The sequence below is a fragment of the Gymnoscopelus microlampas genome (genome assembly GCF_963454915.1).
Source record: "Gymnoscopelus microlampas genome assembly, chromosome: 6".
Classification (NCBI taxonomy): Eukaryota; Metazoa; Chordata; class Actinopteri; order Myctophiformes; family Myctophidae; genus Gymnoscopelus; species Gymnoscopelus microlampas.
In genome coordinates, this window is record NC_139943.1 from 38,220,417 (window position 1) to 38,242,864 (window position 22,448).

Genomic DNA, 22,448 nt, shown 5'->3' on the forward strand with positions numbered 1-22,448 from the left:
TTTAAAAATAATTTCTTACATAACGCACCCCGGGCTTGTCTGTGTGACCCTCTGTTTCTCTCTTTTTCATTGTCTGCCATGTGCAGTAAAATCTCTTGCTGGTCAGAGATACCATAACTAGAACTGAATAACACTGGTCTTTCGATAAAAAGTGTGCTTTGTTATGGACAAAAGCTAGCTTTGGTGTATAAGTTACTGAACATATACTGGATAGTCTGATTTTAATTGAATACATTTACAAATTCACACTCAGTTCAATGTGTGGTCTTAAAGTGGTAAATGAGTCCTCTGTTTCTCATATGTTACTCTGCCAATCCGTGTCACCATCAGCGCAATGCGTTTTACCTACCTCCATTCCATTTTCAACGCAAAATATTTGAAAGATCTTCATTCTTCAGTGAAATCTTGTAGTCAAGTTATTATATTGAGATGTTGTAGTCCTGGTATTGTTGCAGCTATGATGACTTACTTGAATACTATCATTGCAATTCACATAAAAAAAGCAGCTATCCAGTCCTTTTTCTTTGTATTTTCTGCATTTCTCCCTCCTCCCAACTCTAAAGAATATAATGATTCCACATGCCTTTACCCTGAGGGAGTACATAAAAGTGGAGCTGCTTTTGGAGAGAGTGAGTGGAGAGAATTTAATGGTGGAGAAGTTTGAAACGCAGGATGAGATTTCTTGAAAGATCATCAGGGCAACATGGAGTGAGGCCAGTTTCCCTCTCCTCCTAATTCCCTGCTAGATTGGCCGCCTACGCAGAAATGCATAGAAATTGCTCACTTTATTTGTTCAACATCTGTCAAAATTTGCCTCAACCACTTAGGCCCTAATCGTACGACAAATAGCAAACATAGCCAATCTACAAGCGTGTAAAGCTTGTAAATCTGCTATTTTTGAAAAATAATAATTCATTTTTGAAAAATAAAAATATATTTTTGAAAAAGTGTATTTCTTTTATTCAAAATGTTTCAAAATGGCCTAAAACATTAACGCCAGAGTTATTGTGGTTAATGATGACCTAGGGCAGGCTTTACTGACAAGCCTGTGGCCCATCTCACCCGTACGGTTCTATGCACAGTGCAAAGTAATCCGCTGAACCGGGTTGTACTATGCATGCACTCCTGGGTTTCTATTTTGACTTGGCATCCAACAGAAATGCAGTACATGCATTTGTGTGTTGAGGCCGTATACTTAAGCTGAATTAGTAGCACATATAAATGTATAATTGGACAATGTACCTGTATGTTATTTGTCGCATCATTGTATTATCAACCCGATCGCCAGAGGAAACGTTGTCATTGAACGTTTTTCAACGTTTCTTAAAATCCGTGCATAGACTACTGGAAAACCACAAATTCCGTGCATAGCCGCCTCGCATCTCCCCCATTGTGACTAAACCATTTCGGAGGCGCGCAGTCTCAAGGGAATTGTCGCCGTGTGAAGGCCCACCGAGCAAGCTAAAGCGAGCGAGTTGCCGTCCTGAACATTGCGACATTCCCTTGAGCCTACTCAGCGCCGTTTGAGTTACGTACCGATAGGCACAGAATCGTAATTTTTGTTGTGGGGACTGCTCTACTTCCTGGTTTTTCCGGGTTGCGACTGGTTACGCCCACCGTGGGACTCCCCGTACATATGCACGGAATTTGGGGGTTTCTAGGCGACTATGCACGGAATGACGTGCACAAATCCGTGCAATGTATACTAATTCTCTGGCGATCAGGCTGGTATTATATCATGGAGTCCCATGCGTTATCCCTCTTGACTGAACAATGCAAGTGCCATTTTTAGTGTTCATAGGCATTAGGATATAGGTGTCAGAGGTATTAAATAGAGTATATCAAGAATTCCTACAGCAAAAAAAAAGATTCAAAAGCCTATATTGCTCTTAATGCAGACATACTGGAGATACTATGACAAAATGTTGACAGAATTACGTATATTGATTGTGAATCTAGTATCTTGCCGGGTGAGATCATTTCATCACGTTTGGCAGTTAGATCAAGACAAATTGAATCAGTGATGTCAAGCACATGGCTCAGATATTCAGCAGTCCAAAATATTGGCCAAGTCTGTGTGCTACAGTAGGTGCGTGTGTCATAATTGCAAGGATGCACACCACGCGTGTATCTCAGAATGTGTATGCAGGCCAGTGTTCGATTTGCTGTTGGGGAAGGGGGGAAAATCCATACAGTTTTTGACATCCAACCCCCTCTGGTCTTTCATCTTAAGCGTCACTGGGGATTTGTTTTATCCCTGCTTCTGGTCAAACTGAATTAAATACATGTATTTGGAAATGTAGTCTCATATGTTTAAATCACAATTTACATTGACCCTGGTATCCCTATTTTGAAAAAGATTTCAAATCATCTTCAAAATTATTTAATTCAAAAATAGTAAAAATAACATATCTACAAACTCACAACGCGTCGCAGCTATTTTTTAGATTGTGTAGATTGGCTATTTTCGTTATTTGTCATACGAAGAAGTGTATAGGGCATGATTAATAACTTGTCGCCCCCCCCTGTTTTTTTTCTCTTTTACAAATCAACCCCTGTGTGTATGTGTAATTCTTAGCATTCATGACTGCCTGCTGTTGCACTGATCAGCCTAGCGGCTCACATCCATCACACACAGAGCTGGTGCACTGCATGCCACCTGGTGGTTAACATTTACCACAGCATATTCTCATTTTTCACTGTCATAAATACCAACAATTCTCTTTACAGCGAGGATACAGCAATTCAATACTCAAATGAAATTGCCTCATGCATATTTGTGCACAAACAAACCCATATGCATAGGCACACACACACACACACACACACACACACACACACACACACACACACACACACACACACACACACACACACACACACAGCTTGCACCTCCCCTCCCCCAAACTGAGAGATGCTCCCACCCCCACCTTTCCCCTCCGAACCAGCCTCCTCCCTTTCTGTCAAACCTTTCAAAGCAAAGGCTCCAGACTGACTATCAGCCTGACACACAGAGAGCCCCCCCGCCGCTCTCTCTCTCTCTCTCTGAAACGCCAGGCTAGGTCTTATATAAAAAGACTCAGACATTTGGTGTCAGGACCGGCTCTACATCTTGTGTCGACTGGCACTGATTTGTATCCAACACCTGTGTGTTTCTCTTTGTTCAGACACATGATTTCAGACGCTTGTTACACATCCGAGCAAATCTTTGCTTTTTGTAACAGAGATGTCAGACTTCTGTAGCATGTGAGGGCGTGTGTGTGTGTGTGTGTGTGTGTGTGTGTGTGTGTGTGTGTGTGTGTGTGTGTGTGTGTGTGTGTGTGTGTGTGTGTGTGTGTGTGTGTGTGTGTGTGTGTGTGTGTGTGTGTGTGTGTGTGTGTGCCTTTGTCTCTTTGTCAGACGAACTGCTCTAGTGTGGGCACTCTGCCAGAGTTCCACTGAGCTGTAGTCGTGTTCACAGCTCCGTCCCCTGACATTCCATTTGAAGTCGAGCCAACCGCTGACGATAGACTGCCCACCGCACCAATGAGAATGTAGATTGTGCTGGTGAGGAAAGGGTGACGGGCTCCACAAGCCAATCGGGGTGATCTGAAGGCCATCCAGGGACTCAGCGGGCTAGTCTGTGAGGCAGGCCTGCCAGACTCCCTCTTCACTGGCTCACAAGCAACGGAGAGTGGGGCCTCACTAGCAGTCATTCATTTGTAATTCATCAGCATGCATGGGAGCGCCCCACACATCCGGCACATATGCTTGGCAATTGTATTAGCATTTAAATTAAGCTTAAACGTGTCTGTAAGGATGATGCTCCTCTTTAAGACGAGTGGACAATTGCCCTGTAACTCATATTCATTTTCTCCAGTGGGTCATTAAGGAAAGTTTCCGGAGAATGGGTTATTAGAATTCCTTAAAGACTTCCTCCCTAAGGCCCCTATTCCCTGCAGAAAGTTATTAGACCCAGCCTCCTGCCCACGCTGGTGTGGTGAATCGGTTCAGCACCATGGACAGCTCTCTAGAAGCCTCCATTCATGTCTAAAGGATTCTCTTCAGCACCATGGACAAGGCTGATGTGTGTTCACAGTAGGCAGAGTGCACTGTGTCACATTGCCCCAGGAAGGCCAGCACAATATACTAGACCTGGAGAGAAAACATCTCGCTTTGCTGCTTGCTTTCTCTCTCCTTCTCTCTTGCTTTCTCTCACACACAAAAAATGTCTTTAAGCATGTGACCTTCCCCAGCACTCGAATAAACCTTTGTATAATTATGACACACTCTCAGAAAATAATAGAATAAGGAGTTACAAACATGTGATGCTGTGACTGGATTAGGGAAAGATAATATGAACTGAAAAAGAAGAAATGCTTTTAAAGTTTCATGTTATTGCATTTGTTTTAACTACAACCATATAACTACCTCATAATGTTGTCACACCAGATTGGTAATGCACGATAATGTACATATTTTGGCATGGACTATCTAATTGTTGTTAGATAGTCTTTTGTTGCACATTATGTATATTATTATGAATTGTTCAAACTTAAATTGTGTCATTAACAAACAATTTAATTGCTGTCCAGTTTTCATTCCATCTTTATCGCCATTTTTATATATATGATAGAATGTTGGGGTGTTTTGTTGTTTGTTCTTGCTGTAGTCTTTATCTGTTAGACCTTAACAGCAAAGCAGATTAAGAAAATGAATAATAAACACATCTCATTCACTGTTCTCAGGCATTTGTGAAGAATCCCTATAAGAAGAATAAATGGTTATGATTCTCTCTGGGCTGCTTTACATGTAGTAACATCTGTTAATGCATTCATTGGTTTTCGCATGCATGTGCATGTTTGTGTTTGTGTATGTGCATCCACATGCATGGGTGTGCAACTACGGGTCGGATATTTAAAAAGCAATTGCTTACACGCACTCGTGCACACACACACACACACACACACACACACACACACACACACACACACACACACACACACACACACACACACACACACACACACACACACACACACACACACACACACACACACATTTAAATGTATGTATTTGGGTCTCAGCAGCATCAGTGTCTGTCTTTGATTTGTCGGAGTCACAGGGGGTCTGTGTTAGTGAGGTTGTTTGTTGTTCTTGATATGTAGAGGCGACGCTACTCTGGCTTCCTACACCCAGCCCACATGAAGTATGAGTTATAGGGGTGGGGGTGGGGGAACTGTCTCCGCCTGCAGCTAATGATGTAATTATACTGAAAACAAATGCAATGACCAAACTCATTTAAGGGGGTAGGGGGGGTGTTACACAAACACAACAAAACAGGAAGGAATACAAAGTGGGTAAATCGTTGAGGCTGCCACAGATTCTGCGAAAGGAGGTTTCGGCAGACTGGTGTCACATGCATGTGAGCTGCGGGTTCTGTAATAATTCATCGTCTGCCTTGTGCGGATGGTTCTCTGTGTTATTGTCTTTTATGAGGAGGACATTCTGTGAAATTTCATAAGGCGTTGCATAACACACAGCAGCCTTCTCTGAGACTGCTCCGCTAATTGTGCTTCATCTCTTTGTCTTCAGGCCACATCTCTCCATGGAAGACCTCCAAACAGGTACAGTTATTAAGCCGTGCTCCTGTGTGTGTGTCTGCCTGCCTCTTTTGGTGTGTTTGTGGTTGTGTTTATCGTGTTTGTCTGTTGAAGCAGAGGGAGAACATCGTTTCATGTGAAATGTGTGTTTGTCACGAGGGCTTACTTGCCTTGGAGCTGTTTGACTTTCACTTCATTGCAAAATATACCAGCGTTACTCTACCTGCTTATTATTTAGATCACACCACCACAGCTACAGAACCACACGCCTTTTACATACAAACACACACATATCTGTTTATCCTTAATATTCACAATCTACCTTTTTAGACACAATCTTCAGACAGGGTGACTCTCTAGAACATCATAGTAAAATATTGATTTGTTTTTACGGCGTGGCTCTGCAGGAGGGTAGCCATCCACAGTGTAAGCGGGTCAGTTTGTGTGTGTGTCTGTATTTGTCTATAGCTAATATCCCAAACTGCTGGAACGATCACTGCCAACTTTTTTGTTTATGTTGCCTGCAGGCTAACTTAGTGCTCCCATGTTTTATTTGAACTTTTATTTTATAATGGAGCTAATCTCGTACACCACTGGACCAAATGAACACCAAATGTTGTATGCACGCTGCTAGTAGGCCACAGCACCTCAACTAATTTAATTTCACTATACATTTTGAAATATCGTACTTGAATGTTATAATGGAAATGAATGTGTCTCTGATTGGAAAACCTTGATACGTCATTGACGACTAAAGTCACAGAATGTCTGCATGAGGTACGAGATCATCACCGTATTTGACTTTGGGAAAACCGAGCAACCATTTTTGTGCATTGCATCATTTAATAACTGAATCATTATAGGCAAGGCAGGTTTATTTGTATAAAACATTTCTACAAGGCACTTCTATGTGCTTTACATAGAACATCAAGCAACAGGACATTTGACTTCAGTAAAAGTTTAAAAATGAAATCACATATCACATATAGTCCACATCTCACATAACGTTTCTCCTGTCTCTGTCTTCCTCCGCCGTTTCTGCTGGTATCCTGGTAGTTCCCAGACCAGTGGGATCCTCATGGCAGTCCCCAGACCAGCCTGTCCGCCCCGGTCCTGACTCCCGGTACACCTTTCCCCAACCAGCCACAGCATCGTACCTCTGTCCCGGACTCCACTGAGGGCTTCGACCTGAACAAGCCTGACCCCTATGACCTCTACGAGAAGTCTAGGGCCATCTATGAGAGCCGACGTGAGTGCAGAGTATCTCCCACCATCTTGCTCTCTTACGCTACTTAAAGGAGACATCCGTTCATTTTCAGTGTTATCTTTAATGTGTTGCTTAGCACTCACCAACATTGAAAGGGTCGTTGCGTTAATCTCATTGAGTCCGTTTCGTCCCGTCTAACGACCCCCTCCGTCGGCATAATGGAGGCACGACGATAGCCCAAATTCGCCTATTTTAACAAATGCAAAGTCTGTTTTTTTTCTCCTAGTAGTCATTGTGGAGTCTCATGATACCATAACAGGTGCTGAAAGTGCCGACGAGCTAACTGCTAATGCATGAGAAAAAAAACAGACTTTGCATTTGTTAAAATAGGCGAATTTGGGCTATCGTCGTGCCTCCATTATGCCGACGGGGGGGGTCGTTAGACGGGACGAAACGGACTCAATGAGATTAACGCAACGACCCTTTCAATGTTGGTGAGTGCTAAGCAACACATTAAAGATAACACTGAAAATGAACGGATGTCTCCTTTAATGCTGAGCATCAGTTTAAAAAAGACCTGAGGCCCATTCTACAAATATCTTCTAAATCCTAACAGTTTTCTGAAAAACCTATGTTGCTGACTATAAAAATGGAACCTCATGGTCTCTGAGTTAACCCATTAAGACCGGGAACGCATCTGTGTCATTTTAAGATTTATTTGGCTATTCAAAAATAGCAGATACAAGCTTGAGCTTGTAGATTATGCGATTTTTAAAAAAAGCGTAAACATTTTGTGCAAATCTTTGAATATATGTATTTTAAAGCGAACACTTGTAACTCAAATATTTGCTTTTGGAGATTCTACAAATGTCTTCTAAATCCTAACAGTTTTTTTTTTTTTTATACTTATGTCGCTATAATCAGTGGTTCTCAAACTTTTTCATGTCAAGGACCACCCAAAATTATATGTATTTGGCCACAGACCCCTATCTCAAAAAGTTTTGTTCCAGGGACCCCCAGAAGCAAAGATTTGAGTTGAAAATGTTGAAAAGAGTTGAAAAGATTTGCACACATTTTCAAGATATTTAAAAAATAGCAGTTCTACAAGCTCATAGCCCGGTTTGAATGGGTTAGATTACCGCTCAGGATTTTGCTGTGTAGTTTACCCGGAAACGGGGTGTCTAGTCACTGTGAATAGCACGCATTGGAGTGAATTGTTCAACTGAAGTGAAGAGTTGAATTTGATTGTCTTGTGTGTGTGCGTGCATGCCGTGCGTCAGGTCCGGAGTACCAGGAGGTGGAGGTGCATCTGTTGAGGGAGAAGACGGGGTTTGGCTTCCGCATCCTGGGGGGAGACGAGGCCGTGCAGGCTGTGAGTCCGGACGCCCGTGACAAGGCTCGTATGGGACGGGCTGGAGCACACATTTATAGCCTAAGATCACACACACTAACCTCATAATATTATACACACACACACACACACACACACACACACACACACACACACACACACACACACACACACACACACACACACTGCTCACATAAAACACTCCTTACTCAAACATCTGCAGCACCCTCACATTCTCACCCTGTCCTGAGCCACTTGCAGAACTTCCCATACTGATGATAAAATGCCTTGCCTAACTTGTCACAGGTTTTAACCACATGAACCCTAGCGTCCCTATTCTGGTGCGAATAGTTGGTGAAAATAGCTGATCTACAAGCTCACAACGCGTCACAGGCAGTGCAACACATAAGCTTGTAGATTTGGCTATTTTCGATGAAGATATGTAGTGTAGAGGGGAAAAAGGAGGGGGCCTCGTGTAGACCCCTGAGGGACTCTGGTCAACGAGGTATATACTGTGGGGTTGGCTATTTTCGATGAAGATATGTAGTGTAGAGGGGAAAAAGGAGGGGGCCTCGTGTAGACCCCTGAGGGACTCTGGTCAACGAGGTATATACTGTGGGGTTTAAGTGATTAAACGTATTCAAATGGTCAACGAATCTGGCAGCAGAGTTAATGACCACATCGCTGGCAGCAGAGTATTTAGGAAGGTCAGACGAGCTGCAAAAGTTAGCACGATTAACACTGCAAATGTCATGACTGAAAGGTTACATAAGAGGTAGGAGATGATAATTATTATCATAACACGAGCCATGTATGCTGCTAATATTGATCGTCTTCTAACAGATTGTGATTGGCGCCATAATTGAGAACACCCCTGCTGAGCGTGACGGCAGACTTAGACCCGGAGATGAGCTCATCTCGGTGGATAAGATGGTGGTTGCTGGGAAACCGCACAGATACGTGATAGACCTGATGCACGCAGCCGCTCGCAATGGGCAAGTCAGTCTGACAGTGAGGAGGAGAGTGCTACTGCCTGGTGAGAGCACTGTTTTGTTTTATACGCTTTTTTAACACTTTACCAAGAGTGTAAAACAAGTAAAACAAGTAACACGTGTCACTCCCATCGAACCGCTGGTATAAATGTTCTCTATATACAAGATTATTTGGGAAAATACTGGCAGACCCTATGCATGAGTGGTACTGTATATCTTTCTCATCTATGAATCTGTGCAATAACAGGCCCCTATTGTACATTTGTCATATATGTAGTATTGCAGTAGCAGCACCATTTCAGATTTAATTTCTATTGTCTTCTCAAATAATGTTGAACTGAAAAGCATAAGTAAGTCACATTTTAAATGACGGTTCAGGTCTTAATGGATTAAAAACGGTTACCATGAAAATCCTTGAAAAGATGGTAGGCTAATTGAATGCTGAAAGTTCATTTTTGCCCCTGCAGTGGCAGTCATGGACAGTTACACTTCGCCAACCAACATTTGAATAAACTTTTAATTAGATAGGCTTTGTGACTTTGAGTAATGTGTACACTTTTTACAGTAGCAGAGCAATTACCCGTGTGGCTTTTCCCCCCTCTCCTTTGGTTCTGCAGGTGAGCCATGTCCAGTGAATGGCCGAAGCCCAGGCTCAGTATCCACTCAGCACAGCTCTCCTCGCAGTGACGCAGCCTCTGCTTCCGGTCCTGCCCCAGCGTCCGCCACTGCCCCCGGCGCTGCCTTGGCTCCGGAGGGCTCGGCCCTGCAGACCAGCGATGTGGTCATTAACCGCAAGGAGAACGAGGGCTTCGGCTTTGTAATCATCAGCTCCCTCAACAGACCAGAGAACGCCACCATCATCAGTGAGTCGCAAAATTGTGACTGTTGTGGAATTGTTGCAGAATAATGATTCACAAACCTTTAACCACTTAAACCCCAGCATCCTTGTGGGGAAGGCTTTCCCCACAATGAGGTTGAGGAAAGTGAAAATACACTAGTATAGAGCCCTGAGGGACTCCGGTCAACCATATGGGGTTTAAGTGGTTAATGCTGTGTTCACACTTGGGGCGACAATAGTTTCAAAACAACCAATGCGTTGTCAGCTACATTGCTGCCAAGTCGCCATTGAAGTGTTCTTCAGGCCACTGTGTAAATGAAAAGGATAGGGTTAAATACCACAGGGAACTAGATAACGGCAATAATTTGTGTATTTTTTTGCCTTTTATAGAACAGCGCAGGAATTGTGGGGAGAGAAGGGAAGTGGAAATGGTGGAACAAAAGCATATGATTGATTGATGCTTCACTGTGTCATTGGAGTGCCGAAAAAAGTTGAAGCCAGCTGAACTTTTTTTGGTCACGCCCGTCACGCAGTGACAAGTGTTGGCCGTCAGTTTGTAGCGTCATGTGGTGGCTTCCACTGAAAATTACTTGTTTTGGAGACGGATGTGTTTCAACACTGTGGAGTCCATAGAACATCTTGGACTATGCTTTGGAAAAATAATAGACGTGACTTTGAGGTGTAATCATGCAGTATAACCAAAGCATTCTTGTCTTTGCACCCTCTGGAGGTTTCCTTAGACACCTGCATACACCTGGAGGTATGCATACCCCAAAACTGGGTCTAGAAGAGCTGTCTTATATGTTTGTGCACTGCAGAATGAAGTGGCTCATACTAAACTGTTTCTTCTCTGGCCATTATATCTAGAAGTTATGTTTTTGCAGTCTTTTCTGTCAATAGTAATGTGTGTAGTTTGCTGTCTTTGCTTCCAGGTATTTAAAAAACTAGGCCGGCGCCCAAAGGGCGGCCTACATACCGTAGACGCCATGCAAGTTGGGAACGATGCAAGTCGGGAATACATGGCCACCCGTTTATGCAATACTCTTTTACCTGAAGTCGTACATGTTATCTAACATGCTGGAGTCTCTGGTTTATCTCATAATTTGTCATACGCCGCCACTTATATTGGCGAAGTTGTACAAATGTGATTGGGTTAGTCAATCAGGGAAGCCGGTGCCCACATAACAAACACATTGGCTCAGTGGCACAGACGAGACACGAAGCTCGGCCAATCAGTTAAACCGACGGGTCAGGTTGGCCAATCAGTGAATCCAGTGCCCACACCCGTCCCAAGCTTTGGCCAATCAGGGAAGCTGGTGCCCACTCCCCTCCCAAACACATGGAGTTTCGGTGCATCCTCCCCAACCCTCGGACAGACAGACAGATACAGATATTTATGGTTTTCTGATTCTCGTTACCGCACACCCCCAGGTCACCTAGAACATACACGCCAAGTTTGAGGCTGTTCAGTCAGACCGCACCCGAGTTATGCCCGGAACAAACAGACAGAGAATGAATAGATAAATGTAGATGACAGTGCTACAATGATAATGTTTCTCAGATTTGTTTTGTTTTGAGAGGAACACAAGTCATTCCATTCAGTCAATTTAAATAGGTTGGACACCTTGATCCAAAATGAATACCGACATCCTCCTCATTAATGTCCATTTCAGCTGTGCCCCATAAGATAGGACGTATAATCGAGGGCAGCCCTGCAGACCGCTGTGGGAAGCTGAAAGTAGGAGACAGGATTCTGGCAGTAAACGGACAGTCCATCATCAGCATGCCTCATGCAGATATCGTCAAGCTCATCAAAGATGCTGGGCTCACCGTTACACTGCACATCATACCAGAAGAGGGTAAGTACATGTATGCATGTTTTTTTAAACGTGTATCTTGTTAATGTTTCAGTGTGCATTGCAGTCTGTGTGTTCTGCAGTTTATTTATCTTCCTGGCTTAAAAATATGTTCAGCTTATTTCCAACTGTTGCTATGAAACATCGGTGTTGTTAGGTGAAACCTACAGTATGTTGCCATGGCAACTCTCCATTGCAGATACTCAATCTGGGCCTAGCTCAGAGAAGCAGAGTCCAATGACCCAGAAACACAGTCCCCAGACCCAACCCAGCCCTGTAGCACAGCCTAACCAAGGAGGCACCCAGCCCAGCCAAACAGTTGCCCAGCCCGGCCCGACAAGCACCCAGCCAGGACAAGCAACTGCCCAGCCCTGTCAGACACCTGCCCAGCCAAGCCAAACAGCAGCAGTTACCCAGCCTGCCCCAGCAGCCACCCACCCTGCTCCAGCTGGAAACCAGCAGAGTCCAGTCTCCCAGCACCCTGGCCCTCCACCCCAGCTCTACCTCCATGACGGCAGGTAATAACATGATCATCCCAGTGCTGTGATAATGAAGGGGAATGAATGTTGCATGTATTCCTGAAGTCACTGAGAGTCTCTGAGAAACCTGGAATAATGTATTTTATCAAGTTAACTTGGGGAGAACATTCTCTCAGGTTCACGAGATCAGAGAAGCCAATTTTCTGTTTTGAGACAGACTTGCAATTGATGTCATATGATCAGGCATTGCAGCTCACCGGTTTAGTCAGCTGTGCATGTTTCAGTCAAACCAGCGGGACCTCACATCTCTGAAAACGTCAAAGCAAATATTCAAGTCTATTTAGATTTTTTTTTTTTTTTTAAGTTAAAAGAAATTCCTGCAGGCGGAGTAGGCCGATCTGTGAAATGTCTGGCTGTGCAAGACTCGGGCCCAGGGTTACTCTCAACTTTGTTGTGTAACACCACTTAATTCTGAAAGAGTCTGTAAATAATTGATCTCTATCAGGTATCTATATCTATAATATAAGGGCACCAACCTCAGGGTTCTGTTCCCTGCACCCTAAGAGAAAATACTACTGAATTATAACTTTAAGGATACAATGGCTTATTGCACCCACACGCCTGCTGCACCCTTGACATGGGTCCTCCTGTTTTGTAGCGTCATAGTTAACTCTGAACGCCAGTTCATCTCAGAAATGTTGAGACAAAACATTGCAGAGAACGATTGCAGCTATATGAATCTCTGAAGTTGATTGATTCTCAGGAGATTAACCTGCTAAATCGCAGACATTGAATTTGTTTATGTTAACCACGTCAGGTGGCCAGGAAACTGTGCTCTCTAGTCTCTACATGAGTTTTAGAATTAAACGGTTAACCATGGTTGTGGTTGTGCTCGATGGTTTGATGTGTCTATGTTCCTGTGAGAGCATTTGCTGTCTCTGCTATCCTCCCCAACACGTCTACCATCAATCTTCCTAAAGAAAAACAATAGCAAGAGCAATGGACTGCCTGCTTGCCTTAAGAGAAACATCTGCCATCTACTGTACCCCAAGGCCAGGGTGATGTTTTCTTCAGATCTTGTACTACTGGTCTACCCTGTTTGACCCACAGGTCTGAGGTGAAAGCTAGACAGGATGTTAAACCTGACATCCGCCAGCCTCCGTTCACTGACTACCGGCAACCTCCAGTTGACTATCGTCATCCGCCAGTGGCTGATTACCGGCAGCCACCACCGCTGGACTACAGACACCCGCCTGGACTGCTGGACTTCAGACAACACCCTGCGGCTGCACAGTTCCCTCTGGGTCTACCACCAGACTTCAGACCACAGGTACAACCACACTGCTCGTTGCAAGTTCAGATTATGTGTTCAGCATTAACCACTTGAACCCTAGCATCCTTAGGGTTCACGTGGTGGGATGCTAGGGTCATTACAATCAATCAAGTACCAAAACGAACTTATAACTGACTGAAAAAAAATATATATATGTAATTAAAACAACGTCACTAGATGAAAAAGAGAAAGAAAGATGGGAACAGAAGTTGTGGATCACTCTGCTTTCATTTCTAAATAATTTTAACGTGAAGGACCCATACAGTCCAAAGGAAAACATTTGAACAGTTACCTTCACAAACCATTTTTTAACTACCATAGTCCCAGTACAATAAACGACAATAGCCCCTGTACAAACCACCATAGTCCCAATATAAACAACTATGGTCCTAGTATAAACTATCATAGTCCCAGTATAAACTACCATAGTCCCAGTATAAACCACCATAGTCTCAATATAAACCACCATAGTCTCAGTATAAACTACCATAGTCCCAGTATAAACTAACATAGTCCCTTTATAAACCACCATAGTTCCAGTATAAACTGGTCGAAAATGTTTTTTGAGCATTTTTGAATTGGGGATGACAGGTCAGGTTGAATTGTATATATCAGCCGTTCTCAAACTATGGGTCACAACCTAAAGTGTGGTCGCGGGAAGGTGCCGTTGCGGTCTCTGCCAGGCTAGGTTGCCTACCCAGGGCCCGCAAACTTTGGATGTCAGACATAGCCACTTGGAATGGGATCTGAGAAATCAAACGTATACATATTGATCCCAGATGTGTTTTGTTTTGGACAGAATCTGTTGGAGTAGTAGCAAGAAAACGCAAAATGGTGGAAAATGTAATCTGGCACAAATGGAGAGTGAGGATTCAAGGAATCCAGGGGAAAACATATTTTTATTGTATCCAATCTGAAAGGTGTAATATCAACATCAATACCAATACAAATCCTCATACTTCACCATGAGTGAAGGTTGGAGGTCTGTATGGTGTCCAGAACAAAGACATTCGCATATTTACATGTACATGTATCTATGGGACTCTCTGGTATCATAGAAAGCCATCTTATTACATTCATAAAATGTTTAACAAGCGTTATATAAAATGTTAATTCACAGTATTATCTATCATTATGTTGTATATTGTTATTGAAGTTTGTAGCACAGACTTCCAGAACATGCCACACCAACATTGTGTTGATTGATTGTACATGTACGGTGACAAATAAACCTTCATTCTTGATTCTCTTTAGTAGTACTAATCAAATGATTGTTATCCTTAAAAATGCCATTTGATTTAAGGATTTCTTTTTTCAGTATCAAAGTGCAAATAATGGTCGAGATCTAATTTAGTAATGAAACGTATGCTACTGCTGCACTACAGCTATGTTATATTTTATTTTGTCAGTTTGGGTTAGCTTCATATACACTATATACTGTACTTGCTGAGTGTGCATGTTATACAGTGAATACTGTCTCCATCTTTTTATCGCAGGACTTTGACTATTTCACAGTGGAGCTGGAGAAGAGTGTGAAGGGTTTCGGGTTCAGCATCCGAGGGGGGAGAGAGTATAAGATGGACCTATTTGTGCTGCGCCTGGCTGAAGACGGCCCCGCCATACGGAATGGCAGGATGAGGGTGAGGCCACACTGATATTTTCCTTCCTCACAAGTATTCGAGGAAGGACAATCCTCACTCTGCCTGGCTACCGCTGTTTTTATACAGTATATATGCACTTTTACATAATCTTTTGTACAATCACTTCTTGATTTGCCGTTATTTGGCTCTGCCCTGTCTCCCTGTGTGTCTCAGGTTGGGGACCAGATCATAGAGATTAACGGGGACGGCACTCGGGACATGACTCATGCCCGGGCCATTGAACTCATCAAGGCGGGGGGTAGACGGGTCAGGCTGCTGCTGAAGAGAGGCTCGGGACAGGTGCCAGAATATGGTGTGTGTTCCTAAACACATGCTTAAAGCCTAACGTGCAGTATACTCTCACTCACGACGGTGTTGCTCTTCGGAAATCTGTTATTTTCGACGAGTGACACCATCATCCAGCGAAGTATAAACTAGGCTTAAGTCTCTCTCTTAAGTATCTGACTCCTCCTCTACACTATTCCACAATTTCTCCTTCACATTTCTCTTGTGCTGTCTTTTTCTATCTGTCCTATGCATACTGAGAATTAAACTTGACATGACGTTTTCTAAACCATAATTGCTTCGTAAATTGACACTGCTACTGTACGTATGTTCAATCAAAGGGTATACTAATGAGCACAATAACACTAACCTCAATGTGTTTCAGCGCTGCTCTCTTTGCTCTATAGTTTTACATCCTCTGTCCTGCTGTCTGAAATTTGCCTCGTCTAAAAGATGCTCAGAGCTTCTGTTTAACAATCTGTCGCGCAAAAAGCCTTTCAGCCTAATGGTGCATTTATACTTTGTTGTACAACGATATCGTTCAATGAAAACGATAGATTTTCAACTGAAAATCAGTTGAAAATCTGCTATTTTCAGGCCCAGTCGCACAACAAAGTATAAATTAGCCTAATGTGTGTTATAACCCCACTGCTTTAAGTCTAATGATTAGTTTAGGCTTCTACTTGCCTTCCCTTAGGAATGGTACCTTCCAACCTCTCCATGTGCATGAAAGGTGACTCACTAGCCTCCCCATATTTCTTCCTAATGGGCCACTCTAAAGACACGGTTTGTGAAAACTGCACGTCTCTTTCCATAAGGATTGTTTTGTTTGTGTGGTTTTTACTGTGTGGATAAGGGAGTGTGTGCATGTTTGCATGATTTTATGGTTGAGGACAGGCGGGGAAGTGTGTGTGTGTGTGTGTGTGTGTGTGTGTGTGTGTGTGTGTGTGTGTGTGTGTGTGTGTGTGTGTGTGTGTGTGTGTGTGTGTGTGTGTGTGTGTGTGTGTGTGTGTGTGCCTGTGTGCGTGTGCATGTGTGTGTTTGTGTGTGTGTGTGCCTGTGTGTGAGAGAGATTGTGCATGTTTCTGTGGTAGCAAAAGCATTGAGGTTTGAGCTGAACCTCTAGGTGAACTTCAAACATGACGTTGGCTTGAAGTAGTCTCTTTATAGTAGTATCATCTCAGTGCTCCATAGGGTTAGGCTCTCTCTCACACAGCTACAAAACGGTCTCCCCTGAGAGAAAATGTGTATCGTCTTCATGCACTCGGTGACCCTCTGCCTGCCTGGATAATGACAATGTAGTGGTGCCTGTTGCTGGGTGATAACATGACTACATTCTTGTTCTAGCATATCAACCTAGAGAACTACATATAAAAGGGTGTGTGCTGCTCACATTTTGTTGCATGTATATTTGTGTGACAAAGTGCTCGTATGTGATGCCTTACTATGTGTTTGTGTGTAAGCGTGCATGCATCTCTCTTCTCTCAGTCTACTCTCTTCACATAGATTATGTGTGCATATGATATGTGCATACCGGTCTGCTGCTTATTGTTTCCTTGTCCCCCCCGAACAGACGGTGCCACCCCCTGGGATGCCCTTCCTACAGCCCACTCTGCCCTGCAGGAAGTGACCCTTGACCCCCAACCCACCCCATTGCTCTCATCCCATCCAGCCTCAGTCCCAGATGCCCCCCACCAACTCCCTCTAGAGGCTACAGTGTGCATGGCAGGCCAGGTTCCACAGCTGACAGACCTTGGCTCCGTTAGAGGGGCCACAGGTGGCAGGTCCACCCAGCAGCAGAGGTATACCGTCAGGGGGCAGGGAACCCCGCAAGGGCCCGGGGAGGTGGAAGGGGGACCAGGAGACAGCCAGCCACGGGCTTTGCCTCCTAAAGCTGCCCGGGGAAGGTCTACTGAAAGACGAGAAAGGGAGACCAGCACCCCCTGTTGTGAGAGAAAGGACCTACACACACAAGCTATGAGCAGCACCGTGTGGCCCTGGGACCCGTATTTGAGTGTGAATTTGAATGGGGGCACTCTGGGCAGTGGGGACCGCGGAGATGGACGAGTCAACCTCCAGGAGAGGCTTGAGCAGAGAGGTCCGCTCCCCAGAGAGGAAGAGAGGGCCAGCGGCCACAGCAGGATCTGCCCCTCTAAAGGTGTGGAGGTCCCTGCAGCTAGGAGCACAGCTGTCTCCCCTGGACCCTGGAACGTCCCTGGGTCCGATAAACTGCCCGGCACCCTGAGGTCCTGGACCTCCACGGTGAGCAGATAGATCTAGCTGGTTTTGGACTGGACGAAACCCGTCTGGCTCTATACAGGCTTCCCTGTTCAATCCACAACGAGATCGAGGAATACATTTCTCTCCATCGCCCACTTTCTATAGATCTGTCTTGCCCCATTTTTTCCTCCACCTACTTATGAAATCATATTTTGTGTTTGTTTCACATCTTCTTATGAGATGATTAGTACACCCGCCACCTTAAAAAGATAGCTAATTATAACACGTTTGGGAGCTACTCCAATATTCAGACATTTCAGACTTTGGACTTGAAGTTCTGATTACAGATGATGTGGTTCTGAGTAGAGCCATCGACGTGTTCCTTTAAAACCCCTCAACCATATCGGGCTCAGTTTGAACGGTTAGCGCAGAGTAACCTCAGATGGGCTTCTCTGGGGAGAGAGATGTACATTTGAGAGATTTACTTCTGTGCTACCTTCGTTCAGTGCAGTAGAGAGAATCGTACTACCAATCCACCTTGAGACGGAGGCAAAGACATTGAAAATTCTTCAAAACACGAGTTCCCACAGAGGACACTGCACTAACACAAAAGACAGCCCTGTTGTTAACAAGACATATGTTAGCTCTTACATTATATGACATACTGTAAATGTAAAGATGTGGAAAAATATGAACATTTGGTCATCGCAAAAAATAGACCTGTTGGTGGTTTTCTTTTTTTCTCCTTTTTTTTTGAGGCAGTGTTGTAGTTAGATACAATGTAAAGAGATTTAAAAAAAATTATGTATGTATTTTAAGATCCATATTTCCACGGCCTCGTCTATAACTACATATCAAAGACTGTATGGAAGCCGGCCACACCAGATCGCTGAGGACGGCAGCGCTCTCATGCCATGCATGGATGTAGACCACCACGACATTATACAGAGACTCACGTATATTTTAGAGGTAGAGTTCAGTTGTAGAGAGGATACCCCTCTGTGGAACTCAAAGCGTTTGGCACCCAGTCCACGTGAAATCAAAATCTTTTTCCCATTATTCTAATTGAACTTTTGAGTGGTCAAAAAAAGCAAAGCAGCTGCCTTCGAGAAGATCTCATATCACTGTTCCGTGTACTTCGTCACCAATCAGTCATACGCGCCGCTCACCATGCAGAGAATCGAGCTATCGTACTCATCTATCGCACAGCAGAAAGGAAAAAAGAAAAAAAAAGACCATTCTATATTTCCCCATTACTACACCTTTTTACTGTGCTATGTGTACCATGTCACTGTGGGAGGGGGCGTAGGTGTGGAGAAGAGGAGGCTGATCGGACATGAGGTGGGGCGGAGTGCCTTACTGAAACTAGCTGATAACCATTGTGATTGCTAGTCTGTTGTTTCTTGTTTGTTTGTTTGGGGGGAGTCCTTTACTTTGCTTATTTTGCATTGGACTGAAAAACATGACGCAGTATTCACATATCAGCAAAAGTGTAGGTGGTGTAGCCTGCTTGTCTTTGGATTAAACCCCAAGATATGTACAGTTATAATGATGCACTCTCCATTAATACAGTATATAGCCTGTCTCAGCGTTTGCCCTTTCCCAATCAAGTGTTATAAAAAGGGAATATGTAGCGTGTAGCATTAGCACCTCTGCCCGGAGAGTCCTCCGGGACAGTAGGCTACATACACATACACCTTACAGTTTCTCCACACATTTGTATCATTCAAGGCGGCTTTTGGTTTTCTGTCAAGCAAGTCTCACTTAATGCTTAACATATTCATATCATGGAGAAGATATACCAACTTTGCATTAGTGCCACCTGGTGCCAATGCTAATTGATGGGAATGATAGGCTACATCTGCTGGAGTCACCAAGTACTGTAGGTTACTGGAATAGAGTAAAGGCATGCTGCTGCTAAACTGAATTAACCCAACATGAAGTCACTAATACTGCATTTCTTTATTTTGTTATCCATTATTATCAGCAGGACGTTTGCTCTATTTAAACGGAACAAAAATCATCAGTCTCGTCCAACAGCCCCCTAGTGCCGATGAGGACTAGATATGAGGTTTAAAAATAATTGAATGCAGTATGATGGCACCCTGAGCTGGCCCTCATAAACTGGCATACTGTCTGAGATTGTACTTTAATGGCTGACCAAGTCTTCAACACGAGTGGTTCACTCAGGCTAGTTTGCTGCCGACTTCATTTTTGACCGACCCTTTTCAATTTTAGCGGCAGGCACAAAAGAAATTGCTAGTGCATGACATGAACAGCAGGTCTAAAACAATAGGGAGCTGTGGCAATACCCAAAACGTGACCAAAATATGCATTTAGTAAACATGTCATCATTGTTTTCTTTTTATACAACATCGATCCTGACATGACCAAGCAGCCGAAGACCATAGTGTTGTAGTGTGATACCTGACATGTGATACCTTTAACAGTTATCAAGAGGTCACAGGTGTGTCATTAGGCTGTAAAAAAAATGTGTTTACTGTATGTACAAATGTCAACGTTTAAAAAAAGAAAAGAAAAAAAAGGTGAAAGCATACGTCATCTAGTCCTCTGTGGAGGCTGCCCCCTGCCTGCTGTGGGTGATTTTGTATACAGAAAAAAAAGCTATATTGGAATCTGTGAAGGATGGCACGTTGATGAATCCCCATCGAGATCAAGTATAACTGTGTAGTGTTAATCGTGTATTATCCACCCTGTACAGCTGTATTCCTACAGATATGGTTTACTGTATCATTGATACTGTAGTTTCAAAGACGTGAACAACTATTTTTATGAAATGCGACAGTACGGATATATTACATTTTGCTAAAAAACAAAACAAAAAAAACTTGTTTACTGAAAGATATTCTGAAATACTGTCAAATAAACTCTTGACATGGTGTAAATATTCTTTTTCGCAGAGGTTGTTTTTTCCACACACAAAAAAGAACACTTAAGGTTTCAGATGAACACATTTTCGGATTTATTCACTGACCCATACGATCTCATAATCAACCGTCATTTACATACAGGCACAGTCGGGATGGAGTCGGGGGGCCTATTTCATGAAAGCAGAATTGGAGTTAAGCCTGGATTTAACACCTATCCTGGCTTAATTTAGCCAGGATTAGCGATGAATCGGTTTCATGAAAACTGAATTATCTTGCCAGATAGTTTAGCCAGAGCACCCTGGATAAGTTTATCCAGGACTCGATTTCACGAAAGAAAGTTTAAGCAATCCTATTTTAGTAACCATGGAAATTTAGCTGTGAAGTTAGCCTGGTAGGGACCAGGCTAACAGCCAAGCTTACTTAATCCAGTGCCTTGTTCTTCAGGTTTTTCCACAGTTAATTCAACACATGTGTTTGTATATGGACTCATTTTAATGACCCTGCATTCAAATAAAATGAAATAAATACAAGATATAATCAATTGAATTACATTACTGAAATAAAGTGTGACCATGAATCATAATTGTTTCACAATGACTCATGTGATGTGTCATTGACTCTGTTAACACTAGTATAGTTCATATTGTTGTTAGATGTTTGATAATATATTACAGATTTTTTTATATTATAATATACACATCTGTCTGTCAGACATTTATTATGTAGATATGCATATATATATATATATAATATTTATAATATATATATATATATATATATATATATATATATATATATATATATATACACACACACACACACACACACACACACACACACACACACACACACACACATAAATTATTAGCTACGGGTTTAAAAGACCCTCTTCACTGTACAATGTAAGTCAATGAGGAGCATATTTTAAATGATCAATTTCTAGTCAATGGAGAAATTATTTTTGATTTCTTGTCCACCTTTGGAGTTACATGATGGCAACACAACCCAACCCTCCTATACCAAAGTGGTCTTGCCCTTTAAGCAGTAAATCTGATCACAAACCAATTGTGGGGAAACCAAAAGAGACCAAAGAATGTCCCCATACTTATTCAATTCTTATGCAAAAATCAAAGATCTACAAGCCCAGGGCTTGACCACGCTGGGGGTCCCCTGTCCCCAGGACATTTTTTAACAGAGTAGATGTCATTTCCAGTATTCTGGTGGATTTTGGGAGTTTGACACTTTTATCAGGCTTTACTTACATAGGATCCATTAAAAAGTTAAAAGTAGCAGTAAAAGAGCCATATTTAATAATAACATTTTGCTGGGGACCCCCTGGAACCCCGAGGACCCCTGGCTGGGGGTCCCAGAACGGCCAAAATACAAAAGAGCAAGTCAAAAGCACTAGGAGACACATACTGGGAAACAGTGAGAGATGGTGTAATGGGATCGTGATTAGACTCTCAGCATAGAGGTTCCATGTTCATGGCCAGTTGTCCCATTTTTCAATATTGTAGTACTTTGACATTTTCAAGGCCAAAATACAAAAAAGCAAGTCAAAAGCACTAGAAGACACCTGCTGAGAGCCCAAAGGTGCGTTGGCACAGTGGTGTGGTGCGCTTGATCGGTTGCCTCTGCCACGGACAATTTGCAGGTTCAAGTCCAATGCCATCAACGTACACGGAGGACCATCGGGGTCCTCCATGTACGTCCCCTGTTTCCTGGTAGTTAAAGGTGGGGGGTTATGACTGAAAGAATTCCCAGCTAAAGTTTT

The 22,448-nt window shown here is 43.2% G+C and overlaps 1 protein-coding gene across 3 annotated transcripts in view; it reads left to right on the forward strand.

Moving 5' to 3' along the window:
* LOC311047756 (membrane-associated guanylate kinase, WW and PDZ domain-containing protein 2-like) overlaps positions 1-20,666 on the forward strand; it is a 102,448-nt gene extending 81,782 nt beyond the window's left edge. For all 3 annotated transcript variants that reach the window (XM_084060600.1, XM_084060601.1, XM_084060602.1), the window contains exons 12-22: positions 5,575-5,606; positions 6,639-6,831; positions 8,070-8,161; positions 8,984-9,176; positions 9,750-9,995; positions 11,644-11,829; positions 12,026-12,344; positions 13,416-13,635; positions 15,135-15,278; positions 15,453-15,591; positions 17,137-20,666. In XM_084060600.1, coding sequence (XP_083916726.1) covers positions 5,575-5,606; positions 6,639-6,831; positions 8,070-8,161; positions 8,984-9,176; positions 9,750-9,995; positions 11,644-11,829; positions 12,026-12,344; positions 13,416-13,635; positions 15,135-15,278; positions 15,453-15,591; positions 17,137-17,837 — 2,465 coding nt within the window. In that variant the 3' untranslated portion in view covers positions 17,838-20,666. The remainder of the gene's footprint in view (positions 1-5,574; positions 5,607-6,638; positions 6,832-8,069; positions 8,162-8,983; positions 9,177-9,749; positions 9,996-11,643; positions 11,830-12,025; positions 12,345-13,415; positions 13,636-15,134; positions 15,279-15,452; positions 15,592-17,136) is intronic.
* The last annotated feature ends 1,782 nt before the right edge of the window (positions 20,667-22,448 follow it).